The sequence below is a fragment of the Hylobates moloch genome, unplaced genomic scaffold (genome assembly GCF_009828535.3).
Source record: "Hylobates moloch isolate HMO894 unplaced genomic scaffold, HMol_V3 SCAFFOLD_13, whole genome shotgun sequence".
NCBI classification, from domain to species: Eukaryota; Metazoa; Chordata; class Mammalia; order Primates; family Hylobatidae; genus Hylobates; species Hylobates moloch.
This window is the reverse complement of record NW_026652288.1, coordinates 34,936,222-34,961,126: the sequence shown is the minus strand read 5'-3', so window position 1 is coordinate 34,961,126 and position 24,905 is coordinate 34,936,222. Positions and strand designations below refer to the sequence as shown.

General features: G+C 42.7%; 1 protein-coding gene across 1 annotated transcript in view; it reads left to right on the top strand.

The window, feature by feature from the left end:
• Nucleotides 1-24,905, top strand: part of LOC116480610 (carcinoembryonic antigen-related cell adhesion molecule 1-like) — a 1,172,951-nt gene that overhangs the window by 829,590 nt on the left and 318,456 nt on the right. The window contains 2 exon segments of the mRNA XM_032172760.1: nt 12,077-12,247; nt 12,250-12,354. Coding sequence (XP_032028651.1) covers nt 12,077-12,247; nt 12,250-12,354 — 276 coding nt within the window.

The window sequence follows — 24,905 nt, the reverse complement described above, 5'->3', positions numbered from 1 at the left end:
TTGTTTTATATCTACACAATGGATTATGATACAGCTGTATAAAAAGTAGATAATCTTTTGGCTATTCATATGCAAACACCTCCATGTTCTGTTCTGATTGTAGCATATAAACAACATAAAATGTGATGCATTTTTTGAACTAGATCTTATCTTAAAATGTTATCTTTATTTATTTTTTCAGAGACAGGGTCTTGCTCTCCCACCCAGGCTGAAGTTGCAGTGGTGTGATTATAGCTTACTGTGGCTTTGATTTCCTGGACTCAAGTGATCCTCCCAACTCCCACTTCTGAGTAGCTGGGACCACAGTATGTGCTATCATGCCCATATAATGTTGTGTTTTGTTTGTTTTTATAGAGATAGAGTTTCATCGTATTGCCCAGGCTGGTCTTGAACTCCTGGGCTCAAGTGATCCACCAGCCTTGGCCTGCCAAAATGCTGGGATTACAAGCTGGAGCCACTACATCTGGCCCTGCATTCTTTTTTTATGGGACAGCAGTCTACTCACTCATTACTTTCCCTATCAGGGGATTTTTTTTTTTTTTTTTTTGGAGACAGAGTCTTGCTCTGTCGCCCAGGCTGGAGTGCAGTAGCTCAATCTCGGCTCACTGCAAGTTCCGCCTCCTGGGTTCACGCCTTCTCTTGCCTCAGCCTCCCCAGCAGCTGGGACTACAGGCGCATGCTGCCATGCCCGGCTAATTTTTTGTATTTTTAGTAGAGACGGGGTTTCACCCTGTTAGCCAGGATGGTCTCGATCTCTTGACCTCGTGATCCGCCCATCTCGGCCTCCCAAAGTGCTGGGATTACAGGCGTGAGCCACTGCGCCCCGCCTCATCAGGGGATTTTTAACCTTCCCATTTCTCTACTGTGGGTCCATGCCAATGTCCAGATGTATTTATTTGTCTAGAATTGGATGTTCTTGTAAAAAGAGCGGTCTAAGGAATGGCCTCCTAGCTGATTTCCAGGATTCTAATCTTCACGGTCTAAGCTGTAGGTTTTCAACCATGGATACTGGTTAGAGTCACTGTAAGGCATCTAAAACCTACCCATGCATGTGACTTCCCCTAAGAGTGTCTGATTTGATTGGTGTGTGGTATGGCCTGGGCACTGGTTTTTAAAAAATGCTCCCAAGAAAAATAGTAATTTTGCAGTGGAGCAACCTTAGCCCAGTGCTCAAAATTAACATCCCCAGTAATCAGTGATATGGACATCTTAGGGCATCCTAATATGATGGATGAATAATGCGCAGCATCACCTCTGTGGTATTCTTGCCCAAAGTGCATAACCTGAGTTTAATTATGATAAACAATTAGAAAAGCCTAAACTGAGGGTTATTCTACAAAATAACTTGCCAATACTCTTCAAAAATGTTAAGGTCATGAATGCTAAAGAAATTTTCAGGCACTATCCCAGATTAAAGGAGACTGAGAGGACAGAACAAAGAGATGCAATTTGTGATCCTAGATTGGATCACGGTCCAGAAAAAGGACATTAGTGGGAAGATAGGGAAGATTTGAATAAGGTCTATAGATTCATTAACTGTGCAGTATCAGATCATTTATTGATTTTGATGACTGGGTAGATATCTATAATGTTAATATTTGGGGAAGTTGAATGAAAAGCATATGAGGACTCTGACTATTTTTGGGATATTTTTGAAAGTTTGAATGTATTTCAAAATAAAAAGAAGAAAAAGGAAAAAAAGGAGAAGAAATCTTCCAGATATTTTCATGAAGTTGCCAGAGTTGAAGACCATTTCCCAAGTTATCTTGCCTAATACTGTCAGAATAATCTTCCTGGGAATGTTGTTTATCATATTTGTGTCCTTTTGAAAGATTTCCAGTGACTTCTCTTATCTATAGGATGAAGTTCCCATTCCTTATCTTGCCATTCAAAGTCCTCATAGAATGGCCCCTTGATCAGTCTACTTCTTTGATCTGCATTGAAGGACCACATTTTACTTTATCGTGTCCAAACATTTTCCAGTTCTTTTCCTTGTTAGTATAGCACCCTTGCCTGTCTTCTCAGCCTCTTGAGTTGTTCTTTGTCCCAAGGCCCACTTCAGACCCTGTCTCTTCATTGAATCCTGTATGGTCATTTCTATTAGAAGCAGCTAACTTTCCATTCTTTGAATTCTGGTAGATATAATGGTGTGGAGTGAAGCACGAGTTTTATTTTATTATTATTATTATTATTATTATATTTTAGAAAAAAAGAAGCCAATTTAGTATACTTGTTAAAAGTTTTCCTTTTTTAGGGCAGGCATGATGGCTCACGCCTGTAATCCCAGCACTTTGGGAGGCTGAGGTGGGTGGATGACTTGAGGTCAGGTGTTTGAGACAAGCCTAGCCCACATGGTGGTACCCTGCCTCCACAAAAAAATATAAAAATTAGATGGGCATGGTGGTCCACACCTGTAATCCTAGCTACTCTGGAGGCTGAGGTAGGAGAATTGCTTGAACCCGGAAGACAGAGGTCGCAGGGAGCCAAGATCGTGCCACTACACTTCAGCTTGGGTGATGGAGTGGGTGAGACTCCATCTCAAAAAAAAAAAAAAAAAAAAGGAAAAAAAGGTTTCCTTTGTAAAAAAATTTTTTAAAATTTAATTGGAGAAGGATTAGAGATTAAATTGATGTTTGAATTTCATTGGGATTAAAAAATTTTTATTTTAGGTTCAGGGGTACATGTGCAGGTTTGTTATGTAGGTAAACCCATGTCACAGGGATTTGATATACAGATTATTTCATCACTCAGGTACTAAGCCTAGTAACCAATGGTAATTTTTTTCTGCTTCTCTCCCTCCTTTCACCCTCCACCCTCTGGTAGCCTCCAGTGTCTGTTGTTTCCCTTTGTGTTCATGTATTCTCATCATTTAGTTCAGACATATAAGTGAGAGCATGTAGTATTTGGCTTCTTTTCCCACATTAGTTTGCTAAGGTTAATATCCTGTAGCTCTATTCATGTTCCTGCAAAGGACATGATCTTATTCTTTTTTATGGCTGCATAGTATTCCTGTCCCCACACCCCATGTTTCCTGGGGCAGTGCTGGTGCACGTGATGCCACACTGAGCACTTTCCCCTCGTGACCTCCTTCCATCCTCATCAACTCCTTCTGTGACTGCTCCCTAAATGCCCGCCCCTGCTCCATCTTTCCTGTTCTCTGGGGCATTCCAGGCCTCCAGAACAGCATCTGCCTGAGTGCCCACAGTACCACTGGGAATCAACCAGACACCCTGTAACCTGCCCTCTGCACCCCAGGAGGCTCAGGGCACATGTGACAGTCACACACAGGCGCCATCTGGGATTTGTCCACCTGTCCCCTGCTGTCCCTCATGAAGTCAGGAGGGAGGACAGAGCTCTCCGGTGTGCACGGGGTGGGGAGTAAGCATGAGCTCCCTTAGCTTTTAGAACACAACCCACCTTCACCCACCCTCTTAGGTGTGAGCACCATCCTCCCAGATGGGCTATCTGACCACTACCTGTGCTTCCTCTACACAAAAGGGCTTGACTAGGTTCAAATCCTCAGGACAGACCCCAGGGGATGTCAACATGAAAAGGGCTGAGCACATCCTGGCTTCAGAGTAAGTCGGGACTAGTGTCTCTAGCTCAGAGCCCCTGCTATGTCCCAAGCTACCTCTCCTGGGTCTCAGAGAGCTGTGTCCTACAGGGTCCCTGGGCAGCTCCCCATTCCTTGCTGTGCCAGCCATGGGGAAGGTGGGGTGACCACAGGACAATCAGCCATGCAGAGAACAGAGGACACCCAAGATGGTCAGGGAGAACATGGAGAAGCCTGAACCCCAGCTCAGCCCCCAGACTCCAGGGAGCAAGAGAGTGGCTGAGACTTGTCCTTGGTGACCACGAGGTTCACAGCCCCCGGTGAATAACCAGCACAGGCCTCTCTTCCCAGGAGACATGAGAGATTAACCCTGTACACCTCCAGGAAGGACAGTTCCCTCTGTAACACCAGGGTCCTGAAAGTTTATCCTTGGAAGCTGCAGGAAGCTTGACACAATTAGAGAAAGGGAGGGTCCTTCTTGCTAGCCAGCACTCAGCTCACCCAAAGCACAGTAGGGGTATCCTTGTGGCAGGGTCCTGGTGCAGCCTGTCCTCCTGCTCTGAAGGGAAGAGCCAGATGGGGATGGGAGAGGGCGGGGGGAGTGACTGTGCACCCCAACTTGGAGCCATGAAAATGGCTGAATGCTGAGGGTCCAGGGCTGGGCTCACCCAGCCTACAAAGCGTGTGTGACTGTGAGTGTCTGTGTGTGTCTCTTTGTGTGTGTGTGTGTCTTTGTATGTCTGTGTGTGTGTGTGTGTGTGTCTGCACATAATGTGTGTAGAGGCTGGGTGAGAGAATCACTGCTGAAAGAGGCAGAAGCCTCAGCAATTCTGAGAGGCTTGAAACACAGACAGAAGGGGAAGGGGAAGGAGGAACAAGGGGGCAGGACTGAGAGGGAGGGGACAGGGAGGTGTCCTGGACACAGAACCCACCCATGAGTCTGAGAAATGCTCCTGCCCTGGGAAGAGGCTCAGTGCAGAAGAAGGAAAACAGCACAACTGACAGCTGTGTTCAGAAAGTTTCTGGACCCCAGGCTCATCTCCACAAAGGAGGACAAGCAGGCAGCAGCGACCATGGTGATTTCCTCAGCCCCTCCCTGCAGATGGCATGTTTCCTGGCAGAGGCTTCTGTTCACAGGTGAGGGAAGGCCTTCCTGGGAGAGGACGGGAGGAGGAAGCACAGTGACTGGCTGGGGTCTCCTGGAAGGATGGGGCTCTGAGAGGGGACAGAGGGCTTCTATTGGAGTCTGAATAGGTAAGAAGATACAGAAGAGGGACAGGGGTCAAAACAAAAAAATCACATTGATCTGGAATAGGTAAGAAGCAGGAAAATCTCAAGTGTTTTATTTTCCTGGTTAATCATCACTGGCCACTATATTTTGAAAAATGATATTAATAACTATGTCAGATGACACTTCACAAAAAAACATAACCAGGGCATGAAACATTGTCCTCAGCCACCAACCCCAGAAATTGGAACGTAAACCCTGGGATGCGTATAGCACTGGGAACGCTCATGAACTCATCCACAGGAGTCTACAGCCTGTCCCAGGCACTGGGATGCAACCAAGATCACACAAGCCCCTGTCCTCACAGAGCTCACACTCTCCTGGGGAGGAAGATAGACATACAAAGAGATCTAGAATGTGAGGTCAGGTGTTGACAAGAACCCTGGAGGGAGCAGAGCAGGGAAAGGTCAGAAAGGGAAGACCCAGGGTCTCTAGAAGAGGCTTCAGGGAAGAAGTCTCCCAAGGACATCCTGATGTGAGCAGGACCTGAGGGCAGTGGGGAAGGAGCCATGCAGACTCCTGGGGAAGAGGATTCCACACAGAGAAATGCCAAGGTCAGAGGTGTTGAAACAATCAGGGTCATGCTTCTGACCTTGACCCAGTAGGACACACACACACTCTAAGGTGGAGGGTTGAAGAGACCTTCTCAACACCCAGGGTCCCATCTTTTGATACCAATACATAGGTCCCCAAATTGTCTTATGCTCTCTCCCCTTCCTAGTCTTACTTTGAATTTTCTGGAACCTGCCTACCACTGCCCATGTCACTGTTGAAGCCCTGCCATCTGATGCTCAGAGGGGCAGGAAGTTGTTCTACTTGTTTATCAATCTGCCCCAGGATTATCTTGGCTACAACTGGTACAAAGGCGACCAAGTGGCCACCAACGACCAAATTATAGGATATGTAATTGACACTTAAGTAACTACCCCAGGGCCTGCATACAGTGATTAAGAGATGGTAAACTCCTGTGCATGCCTGCTGATTCATAATGTGACCCAAAATGACACAGGATTTTACACCCTTCAAGTTATAAAGCTAAATCTTATGAATGAAGAAATAACCTCACAGTTCAGCGTATACCGTGAGTGATTCCTCATGTCCTCTGGGTGTTGGGGGTTCAGTTCTACCTTGCACACGCAGGACTGTCAGGCCTGAGCTGTGCCTTATTTCCCTCTGCATTATGTTTCATTTTAGTGTTTGGGTATTTAGTGCAGGACACATACAGGGGAGACAAACTTCAGCGGATCAGAATTACTTTCCTGCATCCAGACCCTGGAGACATTCACTGTAGAGAAAGGACAGTCTGATGTGGGGACTCAGCAGGAGATCAGTCTCAGCCAAGCACCTCATGCCTCTCCCATGGACCTGACTCTGAGAAAGACCCTGGAGAACTGGGCCAAGGCCTGACATGAGGGACACCCTGGGATTCTCTTAGAGAAGCTCAGCCCTGAAAGCCCCAGCTCCAGACTTGCATCTCAGGATCCTGACTCCAGGTGACCCTGGGGAGCCTGTGCCAGGCCTGGGTTGTGGCTTCCTGGGCAAGGCTTACTGGAAGCAAATATTTGCCAGCTGTCCACGGGCTGTGGCTCCTAGAGCTGCCTACCAGCTATGGTTTAGCTCCTAGAGCCTCATCTGGGCAAGGACAGAGCCTTCTCCACCTGAGACTCAGAGTACAGAGGACAGAGGGACAAGCTTCTTAGTCCATCAGCCAGCTGCCCTGGGAAGCTTAGTAGACTCCATAGAAAGTTCAGTGTCCCCAGGGACAGAAACAGAAGAGAGAAGATGTTCCTAGCATCCCTTGTTCACAGGGATCAGGCCTATGGGTACCCTCTCATGGAGGCAAATAATAATAAATGCTGTTTGTATGAACACCTCTTCTGTGCCAAGCATTAGGTCAGATGACTGTGAATGATTTAAATTTCATTTACCAAAAACATAACAAGCCATAGACCACTTGCCATTTAGCTTATTTGACTGAGAGAAAACTGAGCCACAGGGAGACACAGTCACTGAACCAGAGTCACACAAACACGAGGGGCAGATCAGAGTCACATGACCCTCTCCTCCAGCAGAAGTGGGGGCTTATTGGTTTCCAGGGACCCCCACGGTCATCCATTGACTCACATCCTTTCTTCTTTGGCATCCAAACCTCAGAGGAGTGAGAGTAAATGGACAATCGATTAGTTTGTACTCCAGAACGAAATCACCTGCTTCAGCTATCAGAGTCAGTGCGAGGAATGTCCAGACTTCCTCCTCAGATCCTAATCTCCCTTACTGAACCTGAAATCCTGTGTTTTTCAGAGTGTCCATGTCACTCCCACGGGAGGCTAAAGGAGAAGACTTTGCTTTCTCTCCCAATTCACACCCTGCCCCAGCACAGGCCCAACGTGAGACACACTCTAGTTCTTGTAGGAAGGATAGAGGGATTGAATGAAGTATCCATAATCTCTTTAGAGACTGGATCCTGGATGCAGAATCCTAATATAATAGAAATTGCCGGCCATACCCATTCCCCGTTTCTCAGGGGCTGAGACCCATGTTCCATTTCTCTGAACCCCTGCCCCTAAAGCCATCTCACCTCATGTGACTCTGGAGTTCCTTGGCCATAGGAGGGTTTTCAGGGCTCCCTGGTCCTGGTCTGGGGCACTAGGTGCACCTGGTCCCTGGAGTCACTAAGGTCATTGTAACCCCCACTGCTCACTGACATGGGTGTTTCTGGTTCTCTCTGCTCCTCTGTGCCTCTCATCTTCTTTCTCCTTAATTTTAGCTGCCATGCCCTGTCCTGCACAGCCTCCTGCACCCTTGGGACTTCCCCCGACATTCTCTCTAAAAAGGCTGACCATTCTGTTCCCTTCTTGCTTACATTGTGGCCTGGCTCAGCTCCTAGGAAATAGGAAAGGCACATAAATTCAGCTGGATCTATGGCCCCTGCTAGACTCCATCATGAACCAGTGTCCCCAGGTCACCAGGAGAATGAGCTTCCATTGAATCCCCATCCAGGGCTCTTTCCCTTTATGAGGCCAACATGTGGAACAGGCCGCTAGACAGGGATGAACGGTTCCTCCAGCGACTCTTATAATCACCCGACAGGTTCTTCTTGCCCTGCTGCACAGACAAAACCAATTTGTTGAGATGGTGATTTGTAGAAAAGGAAGATTTTAATTACTCTGTTTGCCAAGCAGGAGGACAGAGGTTATTATGACTCAAATCAGCCTCCTCAGTTGCTCAGAGGTTATAGTTTTTCAAGCATAGTTTCAGTGGCAGAGGTCTAAGGAATGGATACTGCTGATTGCTTGGGTATGAAATCATGAGGATGGGTAAAATGGCCTGTATTTTCTGAATCCACCTCTGAGTGGAGGCCACATGACTGGTTGAGCCATTAGTCATGGGTCTGGATGAGGTCAGCTGGTTTCCAGAATGCAAAAGTCTGAGAAACATCTCAAAAGATAAATCTCAGGTTCTACGATAGTGATGTTATCTATAGGAGCAATTAGGGGATTCACAAATCTTGTGACCTCTGTACACATGAGTCCTGAGCAGTAAGGGATTGCAGAAACTATGCCTGCATTTTAGCAGAATTCGGGCTGCTCCTGTAATCCTAATCTCGTGGTCTTTCATTAGTTTTATAAAGCCAGTCCCTGAGCAAGGAGGGAGTTAGTTTTAGAAAGGGACTATTATCATCCTTGCTTCAACATTAACCTATAAACGAAGTTCCTTCCAGCGTTAGCCTGGCTTATTCCCAGGAATGAGCAAACACATCCAGTCAGGATAGAGGCCAGATGGAGTCAGCCATGCTAGCTTGCTCTCACTGTCCTAATCTTTGTAAAGGTGATTTCACTCTCTACATTGACTCAGCAGGGGGGTCAGAGGCAGGAGTACAGGTCTGCAGTCCCCAAAGCCCACGAGCTCCTTTCACCATTTCACTTATGACTGCATCCTCATCCTGCTAGCTATGAGGCTCACATCCTCCAGTCACTTCCTGGAGACTTCTGGTTTCCTGTTAGGCCTATAGCAAGCTTGAAATTTGTCACTCAGTTCTAACAACAAGTAAAAAGCTGAACAAACTCAAAATTCAACAACTCTTTTAGATCCCTCAGAGAAGTGAGGTCTCAGTGCTAATTGACCCATATATTGAAGAGACCAACAGGCAAAGACAGACAGCATGCCTTACCTGGGCAGAAACCCCTGGCACAGAAGCCTCAGTGGGAACCAGCGCTGGGGTCAGAAAAACCTGACCTGTAAATAATGAATTGCTGGAGGGTCAGTGTGAACTGTGAACAAGACCCAGAGTTAAACACTCAGGGGAATGGATTACTTCTGGGGTTAAGGGGACATGTTTGTGACTCTTAGCTTCTGGAGCCCTACCAGGTTCCTACAGTAATACCCAGTAAAAATCAGCTCATCCTTCCTGCAGGGGAAGGGGGAAAGAAACCACTTTGAAAGATGCCAGTGAATTCTATTCTGGGCAAGACCTGCCTTTAAGAGAAACTATTTTACCAGAGTCTAATCAGCTGGGGTTTGATCAGAGCCTAAATGCCCCGGGGAAGGGGAAATATCCAACTCCAGCCCCCTGTAGCCATCATGTCCTACCTAAGGGAAAGAAAAAACTGAGAGGCACTTACGATGTTCACAGCCCAGGCCACAGCTCTAATCCAATACCACAGAATCCTTCCCTCCATGGCATCACTGAATGCCTCACTCACCACAGCATTACTAAATGCCTTCTCACCCAAGTTTCTTTTACCCAGTACATCATGTCTGGTTTGCAAAAAAAAACCATACAAGACAGACTAAGAGGCAACATTAGGCACTACGCAGAAACAGATGGGTGACATAAGTAGAGAGATGGATATTCTAAGAAAGACCCAAGAGAAATGCTAGAAATGAAAAACACTGTAAGAGAAATGAAAAATGCCCTTGATAAGCTTTTGAAAGTGTGTATACTGGTAGGCTTAACACAGCTGAGGAAAAAATCTCTAGCTTTATGGTGTGTTAATAGAAACTTCAAAAACTGAAACAGTAAAGTTTAAAAAGAGTGACAAAAAGTGGAAGAACATATTCAAGTTCATATTGAATATTCTGTATTGACAATAGTGTATTTTATATTTTGTAGTTGTGAGACAACTACAAAGACTGTAACATACACATAATGGGAATATTGGGACCAGGCGGAGGTGGCCAGGTGGGTACTATCTGATGGGTTTACTGCCTGTTTGACACACATCTGTGTCCTCATCGTGATGCCATTGCCATAAGGTGGGGTCTTTCAGGTGGGGAGATGCACAAGCCACTGGCATCTCACTTAGACTCTGCCCAATTTAAACGAAATTAATCAAACTCTAATTGTGTTTCCTGAGGTCTAGGGAAAATGAAGAAAGCATTTCACATGCCTGTTTCAGGCTCCTCCCCATTTTTCCTAAGTCTGCACAGGAATTAGGGATAGGGAGGTCTTTCTAAATTTGCTAATATAACACACATTGCTTCTCCTAATTTGGCATCTTTCCTCCCTTTCTGTATTGTAATTGACACATATAAACTTCCTCTTTGACTGGTACTGTCCTCCTAACAGGACCCATGAGCCTCTCTCTGTTCAGGGAGTTGCTAATTTCAAACCACCTTCAGCATCTTCCTTTGAGCATAATGTCTTCCTGCTGGAATTCACAGCACATCTTAACTTTATTTTGGTATCTAGAGAAATACTACTTCCAGCAATTGAACTTAGATATTTGCACTATTAATAACAATTTCCACTTATGGAAAAAATTTAATGTTTCCTCCAATTTTTTTGTTACTATAGTCAGAACATAACATGAGTTCTAAACTCCAGACAAAATTTTAAGGGAAAATTACAGTATTACACACGGAGCTCCCCAAATTCAAAAATCCAAAATCTGCAATACTCCAAAATTCAACATTTATCAGCTGCGGATGTAATGCTCCAAAGAAATGCTCACTGGAACACTTTGAATTTTAAAATGTTCAGATTCAGGATGCTAAACTAGTAAGCATACTACAAATATTCACAAATCTAAAAAAGTTAGAAATCCAAAACACATTTGATCTTAAGCCTTATGCATAAGAACTACTCAGTCTTAATGAACTATAGGAACCAAGCTGTACAGCAGATTTCTAGAACCTCCTCATCCTGCATAACTAAAATGGCATATCCATTGAAAAACTCCCTATTCACCTCAGTCCCAGCTCCTGGCATCCACCATTCTACTCTCTGATTCACTCTGGAATCCACTTTTATGAGGTCCCTAGAGTAGTCAAACTCATGAAATCTGAGTGTAGAATGTCCAACAGGAGAAAATATTTGCAAAACTTCCTCCCACATTTCTGTCTCATATCCATCAAACACACATGGTCCATGAGGACCAGATTTCCAACAGTTCATGTTCCCTGTCTCCACCCGTCAGTTCTGCATTTACAAACATCCACATGTATTTCTAGAAAGATCCACATGGTCCTCACTGCCCTCTGCAAAGGGAGAGGGAACATCAAAAACCCAGGATAGGGAATATGTTTCTGCTCCAAAGCCACCAGCTTTTGCTTGTCCCCTTCACTCTTTCTAGATCATTCTTGAGACTCTGCTGTATCTTCAGAGGTCACTGGTTCCAGTCATTCACCATGAAATATTTGGTGAAAATTGTTCCACCTAGTGGCTCCACTGCCTGATGACTGAATTGGCCTCCAGGCTTGCCCCTGGTCTCTTCTGTGTTAGTTCTACTAAAACATCCAGTCCCAGGCTAAGGACAATGAAAAGTCCCATTGTCACCCATCTCTAAGATGCCCTTGGAAAGGGAAGCCACAGAGAAAACAAATGGGTGACGGTGGGTGGGGGGCGGCAAAGTAGGACTGTGAAGCTGGAAGGAGCACAGCACCTGCACATTCCAGGTGTGGATACCAAGGTGGGCTAGGCAGGCAGCAAGTCAGGGAGGGACCAGGAGAGGCACCAGGAGTGGTGACTTCTGCTTTTGTGTTTGTCCAAGACCCAGTGCTGCTGCTCAATTTATACTGGAGAAAGCCTGTGCTTCTCTAAGACAGAGCAGGCAGACTCATGGTCTCTGAGCCCTCAGATCATCATGCCTCTGTCTTGTGACACACATACCTGCCATGGGTTTTTAAAGAGTTGGGTGGGCTGAGAGGTGGGAGAGGCCAACTCTGACTGAAAGATGCCCATGGGGGAATCAAAGGTGCCACACAGGGCAATCTTCTCTCTGTTATCTGCACAGCGGAGCTGCCCAAGCGCTCCATCACCAGCAACAACTCCAACCCCATGGAGGACAAGGATGCTGTGGCCTTAACCTGTGAACCTGAGACCCAGGGCACAACCTACCTGTGGTGGGTAAATGGTCAGAGCCTCCCAGTCAGTTCCAGGCTGCAGCTGTCCAATAACAACAGGACCTCACTCTACTCAATGTCACAAGGAATGACACAGGACCCTATGAGTGTGAAATCTGGAATCGAGTGAGTGCCAGTCACAGTTACCCTGTCACCCTGGTTGTCCTCTGTAGCCCAGGCTGCCAACCCAAATCCACATGGCCAGAAGCCAGGCCTCTCAGTCCCTCTCAGGTCCAAGAACAGAGACTCTCAGCCCTGGACATCAAAGCTGTCCATGACTGCCTGCCCCAGGCAAATTTTGGTAGGCCCAGCCTTAACCAAGAATAAGAGAGGAATGGGATGCTCCTGTCATGGGAGACTCGATGTCCCCAGTTTGTGATGGAGAAACAGGTGGATGTCTCAGACTCCAGCTCAGTGGACACAGCAGGAGTTTGGTTGGGACTTAAGGATTCTTCTTCTTTGGCTCAGAGGGACACTGTGGCCTTTCTACAGACCAGGAGTATTCTTGGCTTATCAATGAAAAGCTCCAGCAATACACACAAGAGCTCTTTATCCCCCAAATCACTGCAAAGAATAGCGGGGTCTATGCCTGTTTTGTCCATAACTCAGCCACCGACCTCAGTAAGTTCACAGTCAAGAGGATCACAGTCTCTGATAAGTGGATCCCTGCATGATTGGCAATATGTTTTTGGGTGGAGTCTATCTGGCTTTTAGAGAAGAGTGAGGAAAAATATTTTATTCTCAGCCAACGTCCAATGGACAAAAGGAAATCCCCAATTTTTCTCCTGGACCCTCCCAATGCATCTATATGACTCCCTGCCCCTTGTTTTTCTTTCTCATGGCTGCCCTTGGGTCCAGCCTGAGAAATATGGTGGGGGGCTTTGTCAGCCCTAGAGCACTTCACTGAGGGTGAAGGAGGAGGATTCTCAAGGCCACGTTGCTTCTCTCTATTACCAACACATTTTTTTCTGTTACCTCTTTGTTTTCTTTTACCTACTCCTTGAGCTACAAGGAACATCTGAAGCTTTGAAACAAGCTCACACTTTTTCCCAAATGAGAGGAGGACGCCCCTTGGATGAGGAAGAAGCAGCTCAGACTCTACTCTCTACTCTGCTTCAGGCTCACTTGATGACTGGCCCTGCCCTGACTCCACCTGTTGTGAGAATGGGGTGGTGGAGAAGGTGCCTGGGTGGCCTGTCCTGAATCTGGCTAAATCTAGCTGCCAGAAGAAGCAAAGCCTCCCCCAGGTTAGGCTGCAGGGAAATGGGAAGAGAGGGAGCCTCAGGGCAGACTCCTGAGCTGTGTCCTGACTCTGAAGTCACCAGCTGTATGAGGCTGTGGGCACAGCACATGGGACACAGCACAGAGGACAGTGAGTGATATGCAATGGAAACATTTGGCGATTAACCCTTGGGCCTTGGGGGCAGGGAAGGGGCAGTGCCAAAAAGTGTGTATTTGTAGAAAGGGTAAGACTACCAGCCACTATATATATGTGTATATATATGTATATATATATATATAAGATAAGACTTACCATTAACTATTTCTAAGCATGCAATTTAGTGTTGTGTAACCGTTATCACTATCCATTTCCAGAACTGTTTCATCTTACCATACTAAACCTCTGTACTCAATACATGAAAACTCTCACTCCTTCCCCCCCAACCCTTACTACTCACCATTCTACTTTCTGTGTCTATGTGATCGACTATTCTAACTATCTTACATAAATGGAATTATATAATGGTTGTCCTTTGGTGTCTGGCTTTTTTCACTTAGCATCATGTCTTCAAGGTTCATTCATTTTGCAGCTTGTATTGGAATTTTATTCCTTGTTAAGATTGAATAACATTCCAATGTGTGGATACACCTCATTTTTCTATCCACTTATCTTTCAATAAACTTTTCAGTTGTTGCCACCGTTTTGGCTATTGTGAGTAATGCTGTTGTGAATGGCATTGCATAAATATCTAATCAGATTTCTTTCCATTGTTTTGGGTGTATGTCCAGAAGTGGAATTGCTGGATCAAATGGTAATTCTTTGTTTAATTTTTTTGGGAAATAGCCATACCATTTTCCGCAGCAGCTATAGCATTTCCCATTTCCATCAGCAACGCACTAGAGCTCCAGTTTTTCCACTTACTTGAAGATACTTTTTGCTTTGTGCTGTTGTTGTTTTTGTCAAAGCTATCCTAATGTGTGTGAGGTGGAGTATAGTTGTGGTTTTGATTTGCGTATCTCTAAGTATTAGTGATGTTGAGCATCTCTACATGTGCTTATTGGTCATTTGTATATCTTCCTTGGAGAAATCTCTATTTTAGTCCCTTGTTCAGTTTTTAATTGTTTTTTTTTTTTTTTGATTTGTGCTGTTGTTGATTTGTAATAGTTCTTCATATATTCTGGAAATTAATCCTTTATCAGATATATAATTTGCAAATATTTTTCCCATTTCACAGGTTGCCTTTTCACTTTTTCTCAATAATGTTTTTTGAAATTTGAAAGTTTTGGCCAGGCGCAGTGGCTCACGCCTGTACTCCCAGCACTTTGGGAGGCGGAGGTGGGCGGATCACGAGGTCAGGAGATCAAGACCATCCTGGCTAACATGGTGAAACCCCGTCTCTACTAAAAATACAAAAAAAATTAGCCGGGCGTGGTGGAGAGCACCTGTAGTCCCAGCTACTCGAGAGGCTGAGGCAGGAGAATGGCATGAACCCAGGAGGCGGAGCTTGCAGTGAGCCGAGATCGCACCATTGCCCTCCAACCTGGGCAACAGAGTGAGACTCTGTCTTGGGGAAAAAAAAAAAAAAGAAATTTGAAAGTTTTTAGCTTTTATGAAGTACAATGTATGCATTTTCTCTTTTGTCCCCTATGTTTCTGTTGTTATAACCAATATATCATTGTGAAATCCAATGTCATGAAGCTTTTTTTCTTTGTTTTCTTCTAAGAGTTTGGTAGTTTTCACTCTTCCATTTAGGTCCTTGATCCATTGTGGATTAATTTTTGTATATGGTTTTAGGTGAAGGTTCAATTCATTTTTGTCCATGGATATCCAGCTTTCCCAGTATCATTTTTTGAAAAGACTGTCCTTTCCCCATTGAATGGTCCTGGCACACTTGTTGATAATCATTTGGCCATATATGCGAGCATTTCTTTCTGAGCTCTTTATTCTATGCCATTGGTTTCTACATCCTCCTTTATGCCAGTAGCACACTGTATTGATTACTGTGGCTTTGCTGAAATAAGGAAGTGTGAGACTTCCAGCTTTGTTCTTTCTTTTCAAGGTTGCTTGGTTATTTAGGGTCCTGAGATTCCATATAAATTTTGGGATAGATTTTTCTATTTCTGTCAAAAGTGTCACTAAAATTCTGGTAGAAATTGCATTGAATCTGCAGCTCACTTTGTGTATTGTCCTCCTAACAATATTGAGTCTTCCAATCCATATAAAATGAAATGTTTTTCCGTTTATTGATGTTGTCTTTAATTTCTTTCAGCAATGTTTTGTAGTTTACAGGGTACAATTCTTTCACCTCCTTGGTTAAACTTATTCCTAAATATTTTATTCTTTTTGAGGTTAATGTGAAATGAAAATTTTTTCTTAATTTCCTTTCAGAGTGTTCATTATTGGTTTATAGAAATACAACTGATGTTGCATGTTAATTTAGCATCCAGCAACGTTACTGAATTTATTTATTAGTTCTTATAGGTTTTTTTCATCTTTAGGTTTTTCTACATACAAGGTAAAGTTACCTGTGAACAGAGAGATAATATAACTACTTTTTCCAATTTGAGTCTTTTTTTTCTTGCCTAATTTCTTTGGCTAGGACATCTAATACTATGTTGAATAGAAGTGGTGAAAGCAGGCATCCTTGTCTTGTTCCTGATCATAGAGAAAGAGCTTTCAGTTTTTCTCCATTGAATATGATGTTTGCCTTGGGCTTTTCACATATTGCCTTTATTATGTTGAGGTGTTTTTTTTTCATTCATATGGAGAATGTTCTTATTATGAAAAATTATTAAATTTTGTCAAATGCTTTTAGTTATTCAATCTTCTTACTAATTATAGGTCTATTCAGATATTTTTTGTGTCTCTAGGAATTTGTCCATTTCATCTAGTTTATCCAATTTATTGGTATACAATTATTCCTAGTATTTTTCTAATCATTATTTCTGTATAATTGATAGTAATATCTAAATTTTCCTTTCTTTTCTGTTTGCATAGAGAGAGAGACAGGCTTGTACTCTATAGGCCAGACCATGCTGGAGTGCAGTGGCATGATCAGGGCTCACTGCAGACTCAACCTCCTGAGCTCAAGTGATCCTCTCACCTCAGCCTCCCAAGTAGCTTGGACTACAGGTGCATGTTACCTTGCTCCGCTAATTTAAAAACTTTTTTTGTAGAGACACCGTCTCCCTTTGTTGCCCAGACTGGTCTCAAACTCCTTACCTCAAGTGATCCTCCCACTATGGCCTCCCAAAGTGCTGTGCTGTGCCCCCTGGTACCAACAAGAAAGCAGAGGCTGGGGTGGGGTCAGCAACCAAATTCCAGTTTAGAGGTGGATTTGAATGTGGACTGGTCAGCCACCTCAGAAAAATTGGAGAGGATTATTTTGCATTGAATAAACTTATAGCCAAAAAAAGTAATTATAATACCAAAATAGAACAAAGTGAATGCCATAAAAATTGAGATAAATCTGATGGGAAATACAGCCACACATTGGAATCACTGGGAAACATTTTAAAAAAATGGATGCTGAAGACCTCACTCCCTATACATTCTGATTTAGTGGTCTGGTGTGGGACCCAGGCATTGATAATTTTTAAGCTTCCCCAGATGCTACTAATGTGTAACCAGTATGGAGAACTCTCCTGTTTAAATAGGTAGGACGTAGAGCTAAATTAATGGTTTTTAGCTAGATGACCTAGGGAGGTTTTTCAACATACATAAGCCTATACTTTGTTGGCCATATTCGTTAATGGGCTACACCAAGAACTCAGTAATCCAGTTAAGAAACACAAGCTAAATGGAAAAGCCACCTTATTTGATATGTTAAATTATATGGGAAGCATTGTCAAGTGATAAGTGATGCTAAGTATTCTCAATGTTAATTTATGGGTATGTTACTGATACGAGTGTTCCAAAAATTGTATGAGATTCATAGAAATCTAATATCAGTCATAATGTCATATGCCACAGAAGCAACTGGATTTCTATATGAGCCATGTCTTTATCATAATGAACTCTCATCGGGTTTTTAACCATAGTCATTTTAACTCTGTCATTCATAGACAGTTGTTTTGATTCTTCTTCAAAGCATTTCCGATCAGCTACAGTCCAAAATTGTTTCTTGCTTCAAGGAGATTTACAGAAAAGACTCTGACAAGGACTCTTTAATACAAGTTTCTGATGAATTTAAGATACCACTGGACTATCTAAGAACTTACAAGTTCTTCTGATAACCTTCATGAAATTGCCAGCCAAGACCAAGCAGGAAAAAACTCAATTTCACTGGACTAAATATTAATAAGGATGAGAATGTTTTCATGACTTTGTGTTTGGAATTTTGCTGATTCTTTAAATGGTTTTTTTTTTCCAGATTTATGGAATTTTTCCTTTTAACCAATCTGTAGCACAGAGTAATTTGACAAAGTATACTTTTGTGAACAAAAATTGAAGCATTTACTTTTGCTCCCTACCTGACTGCCTTAGAACTGGGCAACTATTCATGAGTATTCATATGTTTATGATAATACAGATATTTGCTTAAGTTCAATAAATATCTGCTCTCTTTATAACAGGATACATTTGAAAACATTGGTTATATTACCAAGGCTTTGACTGGGATATTATATTTGAAAATATAAATAGAATGAAACTACATATACTGCAGGCAAGTGTAAAGTAAGCCTTGGTTTGGCTTCCTGGTCTTGAGAGGTTTTTGAAAATTTAATCTGAGATTCCTTATAAAAAATATCCAATAAAGTAAGTTTAAGAAGAGCCTATGTGATCCATTACAACTCTTTCTGCACTTCTGTAAACAGTCAGGCCAAGTTTGATGAGACTCAATCTATTTTGCAAACAAATTTGCCTTAGTGGTATTATCTTTGGTAGAAATAGAGATGCCCATAGAGAGAAAAATTATGTTGAGAAGAAATACTGAAGTACAACTTTTATGAGATTTCAGCTCTGTTCACTGTTTTTGAGTTTTTATAATCCCCCTGTAGACTGGACTGGACCCTGAATTCTTCTAGTTTCTCCAATCCAATTTTCTCCTATGGAATCAGTAAGAACAAGATCTGCTGTGTTCCTGAAGCCCTATAAGCTGGAGGGGGACAACTCAATGTAAATTTCATGGGAAAACCTTCGTGTCTGAGGTGTGGGCCACTCAGAGCTGACCAAAATGTTTGACACCATAACTAGAGACACTTAACTGCAAACCAGGACAAGAAGTTGATGACCTCACACTGTGGACAGCTTTTCCCAAGATGTCAGAACAAGACTCCCCATCCTGTTGAGGCTCTTGCCCCTGTTAATTTGTCCTTGCTCATGTCTGCCTCTTTTTCTTGGTGAGATAATGCCGTCATTAGAATTTCACAAGAAGTATCTTCTGAGGGTAGCTTAACAGAGTGTTAAATCTATCATTCATTTCCTTATTTCCACATAACATAAGAGATCCTTTAGTCCACCCAATGGCTGACATTAGCAGCATCTTTTTTTTTCCTTCAGCAATAACCACTTTTAATGATTTAGTGTATATTTTTATAATCATAAATTTTACTTGTTTGAACAGATAATGCATTAACAGTACAAATTTCAACAGATAGAAAAGCATATACTGAAAGTGTCCCTCATAACACCTATCCCTCCTCCATCCTATCACCTGGTTTCCCTCTGCAGAGGCAACCAGGAATATCTGTTTCTTATGTCTGATCCAGACATACTCTACGTGTTAGGTTGGTGCAAAAGCAATTGCAGTTTTGCCTGTACTTTTAATGGCAAAAACCACAATTACTTTTGCACCAACCTAATATTTACAAGCACATTGGAAGTCAGCTATGCTCCCCACTATACCACCGACACATCTTATAAGCACATTGGTCTAGTCTTTCTTCTTTTTTTCAAAAGTAAATGGTAAACATTTGATGCACACTGTTTGCATCTGGCTTCATCATTTAACAATACATCTTGCAGGTCATTCCACATCAGGATATAAAAATCTTAGTCTTTTAACAGCTGTATACTTGTCTTAGTCCATTTTATGTTGCTATAGCAAAATACCTGAGACTGGGTAGCTTATAAAGAAAACAGGTTTATATGGCTTATGATTCTGGTGGCTGTAAAGTTCAAAATTGGGCATCTACCTCTGGCGAGAGCCTCAGGCTCATTAGCAGCATCTTTAACACAGCTGTTTGTTCAAATGTACAGTGGTCCCTTTTAGACTTTAGACCTTCAGACTCACCTGTTCTCACTCCCTGTTTAACCCAGCCATGGGATGCTAGTTAATAGAATTGGTCACTATTAGCTGAACAGGAAGGAGTCTGTGCAGTTTCTGACACTTCTTATCATACATGGATAAATACATCAGATATTATAGAGACTCAGTTGCAAAAATTAACAAATGTGCTGCTTGGTTAAAATGGCTAGGCTCTTCTGGCTCACTCTTCGATGTATTCTATTTTAGTTGGTTTGCATCTTGTCTAAGGTGCATACTCCAAACTCTTTGTATTATCTTCCTGATAGTCATATTAGTAGTCTTCTGGTGTGTTGTATTCTGCAAAAGTTTTGGATGCAGCCATCCATCCAATATCAAATAGTGTTTCTTTGGCTGGAGTTACAGAAACTCAAAGAAATGTGTGATCAGGAGGACATTATAACCTATGAATGATGGAAGCTCAAAAGGATGGTGACAGAAAGTAATGCTAATGTCTTAAGTTCTGGGCCCTTAGTGAGAGCCTAGAGACTCCAAAACCGAGCCACTCATGCTAAATGCTACATACTCCAACTCAAAGTTTAAGGAAGCAGATGGATTCCAAAACAGACCAATTTTTTTTTTTTCTGAGAACAGGAGATTCCAGTCTACCTGAGTCAGCATAATAAGGAAGTCACCTCTGCTTTAACTGTTACAAAAAAAGTGACCTGAAGTGTATTGATGTTAACCAATCTATTTCTATGGCTCTGTTTACTGGTTCTCATTTAACAAAATCCACAGTTGTGTTATTGTATTGCCCAGGGGAAGCTATCAGTGTATTTATAGAATGATTTCTGCCCCAAATCATGAATCACAATTAAAAGCCAGTTAGATCTTGTCAGGTGTGGTGGCTCACGCCTGTAATCCCAGCACTTTGGGAGGCTGAAGCGGGCAGATCACAAGGTCAGGAGATTGAGACCATCCTGGCTAACATGAGGTATTCTTTGTACTAAAAATACAAAAAAAAAAAAAAATTAGCTGGGCATGGTGGCAGGCACCTGTAGTCCCAGCTTCTTGGGAGACTAAGGCAGGAGAATGGTGTGAACCCGGGAGGCGGAGCTTGCCGTGAGCTGAGATGGCGCCACTGCACTCTAGACTGGGCGACAAAGTGAGACTGTGTCTCAAAAAAAAAAAAAAGCCATAACTATAACTAATTTCGTTATAGATCTATAGTAATTTTGTCTTTTGATGCACGTTCACAGCCAGTGATGGCCAGTGGTGTCTCTCAGGCTGCATCATTCTCACCCTGACCCTCCTGCCTCCCTCTTTCACTTACAAGTACCCTTATGATACACTGGGCCCACTGAGATAATCCAGAATAACCTTCCCATCTCAAGATTCTTAACCTCATCACATCTTTGAAGTCTTTTTGCCTAATGTAGTAACATGTACTGGTTCCAGGAGTCAGGATGTGGACATTTTTAGGAGGCCATGATTCTGTGTAACACATATACCCTTCGTGAACATCAACCACAACAAAAATTAGCTTTGCCTTCCTTCTGTGTCTCACTTTTCTGACTGTGCATAAACTTTAAGATGAAACACAGTAGTTCTGCAATGAACTGGCTGGATGACCATGGACCACTGACTTAAATTCCCTCAGCTTCTTCTCATCTGCAGTAGAAGGTGACTCTTTTTTTTTCCACTTTTAAAATTTTCCTTTTTTTATTATTATACGATAAGTTTCTGGGATACATGTGCAGAACGTGCAGGTTTCTTAAATAGGTATACATGTGCCATGGTGGTTTGCTGCACCCATCAACCCATCACCTACCTTAGGTATTTCTCCTGATGCTATCCCTCCCCTAGCCCCCGACACCCCAACAGGCCCCGGTGTGTGATGTTCCCCTCCCTGTGTCCATATGTTCTCATTGTTCAACTCCCACTTATGAGTTAGAACATGCAGTGTTTGATTTTCTGTTCCTGTGTTAGTTTGCTGAAAATAATGGTTTGAGGTTTCATCCATGTCCCTGCAAAGGACATGAACTCATCCTTTTTTATGGCTGTGTTGTATTCCATGGTATATATGTGCCACATTTTCTTTATCCTGTCTATCATTGATAGGCATTTGGGTTGGTTCCAAGTCTTTGCTATTGTAAATAGTGCTGCAATAAACATAGGTGTGCATGTGTCTTTATGGCAGAATAATTTATAATCCTTTGAGTATATACTCAGTAATGGGATTACTGGGTCAAATGGTATTTCTTGTTCTAGATCCTTGAGGAATTGCCACACTGTCTTCCACAATGGTTGAACTAATTTACTCTCCCACCAACAGTGTAAACGTGTTCTTATTTCTCCACATCCTCTCCAGCATCTGTTGTTTCCTGACTTTTTAATGATTGCCATCCTAACTGGCATGAGATGGTATCTCATTGTGATTTTGATTTGCATTTCTCTAATGACCAGGGATGATGAGTTTTTTTCCATATGTTGTTGGTCAATAAATGTCTTCTTTTGAGAAGTGCCTGTTCATATCCTTCTCTCACTTTTTGATGGGGACGTTTGTTTTTTTCTTGCAAATTTGTTTAAGTTCCTTGTAGATTCTGGATATTAGCCCTTTGTCAGATGAATTGATTGTAAAATTTTTCTCCTATTCTGTAGGTTGCCTGTTCACTCTGATGATAGTTTCTTTGGCTGTGCAGAAGCTCTTTAGTTTAATTAGATCCCATTGGTCAATTTTGGCTTTTGTTGCCATTGCTTTTGGTGTTTTAGTCATGAAGTCTTTGCCCATGCCTATATCCTGAATGGTATTGCCTAGGTTTTCTTCTAGGGTTTTGATGGTTTTAGGCCTTATGTTTAACTATTTAATCCATCCTGAGTTAATTTTTGTATAACATGTAAGGAAGGGGTCCAGTTTCAGTTTTCTGCATATGGCTAGCCAGTTTTCCCAATACCATTTATTAAATAGGGAATCCTTTCCCCATTGCTTGTTTTTGTCAGGTTTGTCATGGTTGTAGTTGTGTGGTGCTACTTCTGAGGCCTCTGTTCTGTTCCATTGGTCTATATATCTGTTTTGGTACCAGTACAATTTTTTTTAGTTACTGTAGCCTTGTAGTATAGTTTGAAGTCAGGTAGCGTGATGCCTCCAGCTTTGTTCTTTTTGCTTACGATTGTCTTGGCTATACGGGCTCTTTTTTGGTTCCATATGAAATTTAAAGTAGTTTTTTCTGAGAAGAAAGTCAATGGTAGCTTGATGGGGATAGCATTGAATCTATACATTACTTTGGGCAGTATGCCCACTTTCATGATATTGATTCTTCCTATCCACAAGCATGAAATGTTTTTCCATTTGTTTGTGTCTTCTCTTATTTCCTTGATCAGTGGTTTGTAGTTCTCTTTGAAGAGGTCCTTCAGATCCCTTTAAGTTGGATTCCTTGGTATTTTATTCACTTTGTAGCAATTGTGAATGGGAATTCTCTCATGATTTGGCTCTCTGTTTGTCTGTTATTGGTATATAAGAATGTAAGTGATTTTTGCATATTGATTTTGTATCCTGAGACTTTGCTGAAGTTGGTTATCAGCTTAAGGAGATTTTGGGCTGAGACAATGAGGTTTTCTAAATATACAATCATGCCATTTACAGAGACAATTTGACTTCCTCTTTTCCTGTATGAATACCCTTTATTTCTTTCTCTTGCCTGATTGCCCTGGCCAGAACTTCCAATACTATGTTGAATAGGAGTGGTGAGAGACGGCATCCTTGTCTTATGCCGGTTCTCAAAGGGAATGCTTCCAGCTTTTGCCCATTCAGTATGATATTGGCTGTGGGTTTGTCATAAATAACTCTTATTATTTTGAGACACGTTCCATCAACACCTAGTTTATTGAGAGTTTTTAGCATGAAGGGGTGTTGAATTTTATTGAAAGCATTTTCTGTATCTAGTGAGATAATCATGTGGTTTTTGTCATTGGTTTTGTTTATGTAATGGATTACATTTACTGATTTGTATATGTTGAAGCAGCCTTGCATCCCAGGGATGAAGCTGACTTGATCGTGATGGATAAACTTTTTGATGTGCTGCTGGATTCGGTTTGGCAATATTTTATTGAGGATTTTTGCATCAATGTTCATCAGGGATATTGGCCTGAAATTTTCTTTTTTGGTTGTGTCTCTGCCAGGTTTTGGTATCAGGATGATGCTGGCCTCATAAAGTGAGTTAGGGAGGAGTCCCTGTTTTTCTATTGCTTGAAATAGCTTCAGAAGGAATGGTACCAGCTCCTGTTTGTACCTCTGGTAGAATTCGGCTGTGAATCCATCTGGTCCTGGGCTCTTTTTTGGTTGGTAGGCTATTAATTACTGCCTCAATTTCAAAACTTGTTATTGGTCTCTTCAGGGATTTGACTTCTGCCTGGTTTAGACTTGGGAGGGTGTATGTGTCCAGGAATTTATCCATTTCTTCTAGTACCTTTTTAAACTAAGAACACATTCTACTTTTTATAATATACTTTGCATATAGGGTTGTTTTTTCTGTATGTTTTAATCACATATCCTAATTACATAATAAGCTCCTAGTAACCCTTTGATATGGTTTGGATCTGTGTCTCTGCCCAAATCTCATATCAAATTGTAATCTCCAATGTTGGAGGTGGGGCCTGGTGAGAGGTGATTGAAATATGGGGGAGGTCTCTCATGATGTAACTTCATTGCCCTTGGTGCTGCCATAATGATTGAGAATTCTTGTGAGATCTGATTGTTTAACCATGTGTAGCACCTCCCCCTTGCTCTCCTCTTCCTGCTTCCATCATGTGAGATGTCTTGCTCCCTCTTTGCCTTCCTCCACTGTAAGTTTTCTGAGGCCTCCTCAGAGGCAGAGCAGGTGCCAGAATTATGCTTCCTTTACAGCCTGCCAAACCATGGGTGGTGAATTCAACCTCTTTTCTTTTTCTTTTTTCTTTCTTTCTTTGTTTCTTTTCTTTTTTCTTTTTTTTTTCTTGAGATGGAGTCTCGCTCTGTTACTCAGGCTGGAGTGCAGTGGTGCAATCTCAGCTCACTGCCACCTCCGCCTCCCGGGTTCACGCCATTCTCATGCCTCAGCCTCCCGAGTAGTTGGGACTACAGGTGCCCACCACCACACCCAGCTAATTTTTTGTATTTTTTGTAGAGATAGGGTTTCACCATGTTAGCCAAGATGGTCTCGATTTCCTGACCTCGTGATCCGCCCGTCTTGGTCTCCCAAAGTGCTGAGATTACAGGGGTCAGCCGCCGTGCCCGGCCTCAACCTCTTTTCTTTATAAATTACCCAGTCTCAGG